The sequence below is a fragment of the Pavona decussata genome, unplaced genomic scaffold (genome assembly GCF_977016875.1).
Source record: "Pavona decussata unplaced genomic scaffold, jaPavDecu1.1 SCAFFOLD_317, whole genome shotgun sequence".
Lineage (NCBI taxonomy): Eukaryota > Metazoa > Cnidaria > Anthozoa > Scleractinia > Agariciidae > Pavona > Pavona decussata.
The window spans coordinates 89,310-97,022 of record NW_028145708.1 but is presented as its reverse complement, the minus strand read 5'-3'; the positions used below and the strand labels follow the sequence as shown (position 1 = coordinate 97,022).

The 7,713-nt window shown below is 39.8% G+C and overlaps 1 protein-coding gene across 1 annotated transcript; it reads left to right on the top strand.

Moving 5' to 3' along the window:
- Positions 1 to 1,341: 1,341 nt before the first annotated feature.
- LOC146454035 (rhodopsin-like) lies at positions 1,342 to 6,884 on the top strand. The gene is made up of 2 exons (XM_085095914.1): positions 1,342 to 1,469; positions 5,892 to 6,884. The coding sequence occupies exon 2, from the start codon at positions 5,892 to 5,894 to the stop codon at positions 6,846 to 6,848; it is 957 nt and encodes a 318-aa protein (XP_084952040.1). The 5' UTR covers positions 1,342 to 1,469; the 3' UTR covers positions 6,849 to 6,884.
- The last annotated feature ends 829 nt before the right edge of the window (positions 6,885 to 7,713 follow it).

Below are 7,713 nucleotides of genomic sequence, written 5' to 3'. Positions count from 1 at the left end.
TGTTGGCCCTAAATGTATTTTCAGCTTCTTTTCAACTGAATCAATTTGAAAGCGCCGTTCTGTGTCCATAAAGAACCACCACTGTTTATCTACCTACCCCTAAAAGTTATGTTCAAAATTGCAAACGAAGACCATTAAATAATAATAATAACAAAAGAGTTCATAAACTAAAAGGTATTAAATGGGGAAAACAATTAACATGAGTTATCTACGCGCAAGAGGGTAACACGTGGTCTTGTGGGAGGTTTAATTGTTTGGTGGTAATCACTATAAGAATTGTCAATTCACAAAATGGTCAGTTGATAACAAAAAGTGTAAGTAACTGGATGTGGAAGTTAAGAGTGGGAACCTCTCTAACAAATGACCAGAAACAGGAAGCCTGCTATTGTGAACTTATATCTCATAACAAATTATGAAAAAAAATAAAAAGTAAAAAAAAAAAAGCAATGGTTTTTAGACAATGACCGTTGTGATGGGCATTTCTCAGTTAGAACCCACACACTTGATTTAATAATACATGAGCTTAATTATGGCAAATATTAAGACTCGGCCCAAACATCTGAAGCGGAAGTCACGTAGAGACGCTCGGTCGAAGCTATTCTGTCTTTTCTTAGGCAGCAGGATGACTTGGGGTTTTGTTTTATCATCAAGATTAAGAACGACACTATTATGATAAAAGATCATGAGGTGAATTGAAAGATATTAGATCAGGATACATAATCAACATCGATTGTCTAAGCATTAATAGTTTAATTGTCAATTCATAAAGAGAATACATACATAGAATATTCATTCACTACTGGGTTTTTCGGCATGCATACGCCGTTTATATCAATTACAAACTGTTATTACCCTTACTGACGTACTTGTTTGACTGAAAGCGGAAGGCGGAAGCTCTAACGAAAGGCGATAATTAGCATTAACAAATTAAACAGGTGCGCATGTTTATGAATAATGGTTTGGAGTTTGTCTTTACTTTTGCTGCTGAAGCCGGTCTTCACATTCTCTGGCTTAGCTTGTTTAGATTCTGATTAATCTGATTTCAAACCACCACGAGATTTAGCAGAGTACATCGAAATACGCCTATCTATGCGTCATAGGCAATTTCCTATCGTGCCAGCGAGTCTGCTAGCTTAATAGAGTCCATTAAACAAACAGCTGGTATCTAGTCCCGTCAGTATTATTTTTGCATTGAGAAATTAAAAAGGAACTAGGCAAACGTTATACTTCAAAAACGATTAATCCCAGAAATTGTCGCGTAAGTCATTGACAGTTGGTTCGTAAAACTAAATATACTCCGACAACTGCTATATTGTTGTTACATATTTATATGGCCAACTCATAACTCGCAGCACACATTCGCCGTTAGAGTTGGCCCTATGTGTGTTTTCAGCTTCTTTTCAACTGAAATTTAGAAGCGCCGTTCTGAGTCGATAAAGAACCATCACTGTTGATCTACCTACCCTAAGGTAAGCTTTTTCTAAACGAAACCAATTTTGATAATTGTTACGAAAGTTCAAGTGATGCCTTTTCTTTGGCGATGTCCTACCCGTTAACGTTCACCTATTCACACGCGTTAGTAACAGAACCTACAAGCAATGCTGGTTTACTGTGAAATTAACTCCGGTATGCCTGCGTTTGTCGGGATGCAAATATATAGAAGACATTTCCGAAATAATACTGACACGATGTTGTCTATATGGGATTTATATCCGCTGTTTTGGTGCGTTGGCTTACGGATTGTCACAATGTATGAAAATCCTGATGACGATTAGACGGGAAGGATAAGTAATTCTTTTACGAATTTATTTGGGTTTTTTTTGTCAAATTTTCATTAACACTAGATTTAAGCATAAGGTAGGATTTTATTTCGCACAGTTTAACACGAATAAAAGAAGTTGAGTACGGATAAAATTAAAACCAAATTTAAGGCCTCAAAATATTATTGGTTAATTATCCTTTCATAAAAAAATATTAATATTTGGAATTTGCACGGTTCGCACGGTTATCTTTCCACGGTTAGCTTTGTAAGTTAGCTTTGTTCCATGTGTCCAGCTTAACTAAGACTGGTTCCATAATGATCGCAGACGATCGCAGATTGCAAACAATTCGAAGACGATCGCAAAAAGGGGTGTTTCCATATAATCGCAACGATCGCAGAGCCGACCGTAGCCATACGTTTTGGTCACACGCGTGCGTAGGCTGAAGAGCAAACAACATGGCGAACGTGGAAGAGCGGAGATTTTGCCGCAAGCAAATTTAATTCTTCTGTATGTCATGAAGCGACGTCGTCGTCAGCTCCAAAACCGTGGGAAAAAATGTCAGTTTTGGATTCGATGACGACCGTATGCAGTTCTTATGTTGCGAAATTTGGCTTCTCAGGCCGATAAATTACACTTCTGGCCAATTTTTTTCCCCAAAAGTTGGCCTTTTTGTTCTTGTCATAACTTTAAAATCTTTGCTCTTGCAAAGGTAAACATATTCATAACGTGCAACTTCCTCCATAAATTCCTCGTTACTAACATGTTCAATCTCAGCCATGACGACAACTAAATGAGTGTTGCTACGCAGACCGTTCCTACAATCGAAGATACGAACGTTGAATCGTGGGAGAGAACTCGAAATATTATGGGATGTGTTTCCATCGCAGATCGCAAAACTTTGGTTTCCATACTGAATCGATCGCACGATCGCAATTGATCGCAGGGGATCGTAGACGATCGCAGGAGATAGAACATGGTTCTATCTTCTGCGATCGTCTGTGATCGCGATCGCAGGATCGCAGACGATCGCAGAAGTATGTTTTCATATGATCGCAGACGATCGCAGACCTTATTGCCATCTGCGATCCGCGATCATATGGAAACCAGCCTTTAGATAGAACATGGTTCTATCTTCTGCGATCGTCTGCGATCACGATCGCAGGATCGCAGACGACCGCAGACCTTATTGCGATCTGCGATCATATGGAAACCAGCCTTTAAGGTGGATTTCCACTGTCTTGTAAATTTTACGTGCATACAGATATAAATTTAGCTGGCTTTACGTGCGTAAACACAATAAGATGCGATGTGGGAGCTGCGTGCATAAACGTAAAAAGTTGAGCGTTGTTCAACTTTTTACGTCTACGCACGCCGTTCGTATGTCGCTCTTTATTTTGTTTACGTACCTAAAGCCAACTAAATTTACGTCGGTACGCATGTAAAATATACGCGGCAGTGGAAATCCACCTTTACAAGGAGAAAACGAAACAACAGAATTTAATCAAAAGGCCCATCGCATCGGTTTGCTCTTTAGAAGAGGGCACAGAATTGAGATAAACGAAGTGTGCGCCCTTGCTAGCATTCATCGTTGGTTTATATTGCATACTTCATACAAGCTACCCGAATGAAATACTGATGAAATATGTTGTCGCGTTTTACCCTATACGCGTTTTCTGCAGGAAAAAACCCATCTTAGATATTATCTATCTTTTAGAGGCTTTATTCGGTTGATACATTCCTCTAAAACGATCGACAAATCAAAAGGTTGATACTTTTGTCTTTGTACAATTGTTAGTGAGCCGTTGTGTTGTTGGCACTTTAATACTCAGTGTTACAGATAACTAACATGAAAGCAATGGAAGGTTTAGTTACTAGTCATTTCACCTTAACCGAGCCTCCTTGTATAGGAATAAAAAGTTTACAGTTTTCCGTCTCCAAACGTTTCTGCTGAGTCTGTGCAAAACTAAAACTGCTTCTGAATAAATTGATCTATTTATCAAATGCAGAAATAAGGGACCGATCGTTTATTAAGTCCTATGGGGAGGGGGGGGGGGGGGGGTAGTTTTCTAAAAAACCGAGTGTATGAAAATTTTACCCACATCATCAATGACAGTTTGAAAATTCCCCCCCCCCTAGATCCCCCCACATCATCAATGACGGTTTGAAAATCCCCCCCCCCTCCCCCCCCATGGTTGGCCTGGTTGTCGAATTGTTGAGAAGGTCCTGGGCACAACGCTTGGTTACATTGTATTCAATACAAGGCTACCAAAATATGTTCGGAAGTTGCTAGCTCTCTGAATCTGAACTGGCAAGAGAAACGATTTAATAGAATATGAAAGAAATGTGATGGTATATTTCCAGCCTGGTGAATGAATGAGAATGACGATTATTCTAGAAAGTGACGCAGGCATACTCGGAAAAAAGAAATCCGAGGGCTCCTATCAGGAGTCGAACCTAAGACCTTCCGATTACTAGTTCGGTAATTTCGAGTTCGAGTACTAGTTCATATCCACACGTTCGACATTCCAATCCTAGCAGTATGCAGGATGTCTGTCCCATCAGTGAACCTGTAGTTTAATGGCCCTAGCTCCCACGAGTCTCCTGTAGCTCAGTGGTAGAACATCCGAACTAGTAATCGGAAGGTCTTAGCTTCGACTCCTGATAGGAGCACTCGGATTTCTTTTTTCCGAGTATGCCTGCGTCACTTTCTAGAATAATCATCATTCCCGATTTAATAGAAGTTAGGCGAAATTCAAGTAAGGGAACGTACCTTAGATCATCTCTTCGATGTCTCGATAATAACGATGTTTTGTTATTGCTGGAGTCTATTCTTCAGTCTTCAAAAGAAGGTACACAGAAAGTCAACGCAGCTCGGGGTTTGAGAGCAGTACAGGAGCTTTTGATGTATGGGTGTGGATATATAGATTTTGAAGAAGCCTACATGTACCATCTCTATTCGTCTTTTCGTCATTTTTTTTTTGCCCAGATAAACAAGACTTCAGCACTGCCTTCAGAGATAAACTGCTTGATGGAATACACGGTTTGCCTCTCTATGTCATTACTCAACCTATTATGTGCAAGATCTTTGTCGTTCTGAAGAATAGTGACGATATGGAGAAGTTTCTAGTCGATTTTACCAACTCTATGATTGATGACAAAGATAATTGCTAAATACATTTAGTTGGTACCTTTTGTATGTCTTAAAATTTACCCCCCTCACTTTTCGCAGAAGGTAAAAAATTACCCCCCCAATTACCCCGCCCTCCCTCAAAAACCACCCCCCCCCCCCCAGGACGTAATAAACGATCGGTCTCTAAGTCACAACAATTTTTCACACGGTCAACTTAGGGGCACCCAACGACAGTTTTCTCTCAAATCCATTAAAACGTAATGTTAGGCTATCTGGAGTGCCTTTAAAGCTCTGTAGGTTCATTTCAGGCAGCGCTATAATATTTTCATCTGTTCGGTCATTCTAGGGGAACTTGAGTCTTTTCGAAATTACTAGGGCATTTTTGTCCCATTCTTGAAAACCTTAAGTCTTATTGTCCTTTCCGAAAATCTTAGCTGACCTTTGTTCGGTACCCGAAACTAAATTTTTATCAATCCGAAAACATTAGGCCTTAAACTTCCCATATCGCGAACGTTCGAGGTGAAAATTCCCTTTAGAAAATTGTAGGGGATTAAGGGCCTTACGAACAGATAATTTACCGAAACAATCCCCTGGGTGCCCCTGTCAACTTGCTTGTACGAAATCGCAACAGGGAGGAGTTAAATGTACACTGCACGCGGTAATATATTCGCAGGAAGAAAGTTTTTTTTTTTTGAACAAGATGGAACTAAAAACTGAATTTTACACATACCCAGCAAAGGTTATTCAAATAACACAACTTTCTGCTGAATAAGTTCTTCAAACATATGTCTCAAAAGCAATCAAAAGTAATAATAAGGTTGGGAATCATGGCACAGTAATTTTTTGTGAGATCCAGCGGCTTTTTGTTTTAAACGGCCGGGTGACGAAGAACAAAAACTACTACTTGTGTAGTAACGTGAGTATATATTTTAACGAAAACTTGTGCTTTATCCTTCTATAGTTCTGATGCAATTTCTTTCCTTCGATTCCTTCTACAGATGGTTAATCCTTCGAATCAGCAAAACGGAACACAAAATGAAACAAGTTCCCTGTGGTTCTCTTCATCTGAGTGCATTGCCTGGCTTACAGTATACATGACCGAGTCTATTGCTATAGTAATAGTTAATTTCCTTACAGCTATTGTTTTTATTAAAACCCGTGGTCTCCGTAAGCGCTCCATGTACCTGGTGATCAACCTGGCAGTTGCAGATATGTTTGTTGGAGGATATGCGGGAGCGTTGAATTTCTTTTACTTCGGAGTTGGTTGTAACTTTTGGCAGAACAGCGTGTCTCGTTCTGAACTCTGGTATAGCGTGATAAATGCCGTGTACAGCACGTTTATCTTAACCTCTATAATAAACCTCGCTGCTATTTCTTTGGAACGGTTGCACGCCACGTTTCGTCCATTCAAGCATCGCCTCATCAATAAGTGGGCATTTGGAGGAGCTGTTGCACTCATTTGGGCTACAGCTGGACTATATTCAATTGCAAACCAAGTTATTTGGAAACTTGTAGATTGGAGCCAGTTTCTGTATTCGCTTGTGTCTTACTTTTCTTTCCTTTCTATTTGCCTGTTTTTTATCTTTGTTTCCTACGTTTCCATTGCTGTCAAAATTAATTGTGGAGCCCGCCCTCAGCATCATGGTGCAGCAAGCAGAGAGAAAAAACTGACTAAGACATTGTTCATTATGACTGTGGTATCGTTACTGTTGTGGTTGCCAGTTGTTGTTTTGAATTTTTTTTGCTGGCTTGGTGATTCGTCTGTTACTTCCCTTCCTCTTTCAACGCATTTTCGTTTAAATAATGCCTTTCAATTTTTATTTTACGCAAACTCACTTGTTAATCCAATACTATACGCGTTTAGAATGCCAGAGTTCAAAAGAGCTCTGGTTTCACTTTTGCGTTGTAGATCCCAACCCGCAGCAGATCAGGACTTCCCTCTTGGTGTCATGTAAGCCGCAAAGCTATACTCGGGCCACTGCAGGCCACACTACTCCCAAGTAAGGAACGTTGCCGGTGCAGAGGCAACCGGAGCAGTTACCTAGGTAACTTAGTATCCAGGTTCGTCTTTTTACAGATATTTATCTATTCGGTAGCCATGGTGTGTCTGTGCGTGAGATCGAGTAGAAAATTTGTCTTCTTTTCTGATTCAGAATTCGTGTCTTCTGATCTAGCTGCGGGCTGTTAGAAGCACTTGAATTGTATTTCTTATTTGTTCACGTTAATCAGCTCATTATTAGGAAAAGGAAATTACGGGGAAATTTAGACACGGAAAACATTCCGAGATAACTAATAGGGTCCTTATGGCTCAGTGTGTGAAAGGAAAACAAGCTCAGTTGTCCATTAAATTATTGGGCCAAAAGTAAGAAAAGAAATGTTATCGGTTAAAAGCTTTAGCTTAACAATTGTGCAACAAACCGAACGTATCTAAACAGTGCGTACTAACCTCAGGTTCGGATTATAATTTTGCTTATCAAAAGTGTAAATGTATCCTTCCCCCACCCTGTAGGGGGTATTCAGGCATATCAGTGTCGGGGAGCTGTGAAGATCTTTCTTTTGTTTGAAATTAAAGCTCACTAACTTGTTTGGATTAAACAATTTTAAGTCCAGTTTTAACCTGACAAACTTGTTTTGGGTTTAACAACTAGACTCAGTCCTTTGCACGTCCAGGAAACTTGGGCACCTTCCCTGAGCAATGTACAGCAGTTTCATTTTCCAGCTAAAAGAAAACAAATGTATCTCGTGTTGGCGGCAATCTCTTAAAAATACAGGAAGCCAGAGTATTTTGTCTTATTTAAAACAGAATTAAGAATATTCATT

Bases quoted from the DNA above. Each gene is read 5' to 3' on its own strand.
- LOC146454035 (XM_085095914.1), top strand. From the start codon at position 5,892: ATGGTTAATCCTTCGAATCAGCAAAACGGAACACAAAATGAAACAAGT.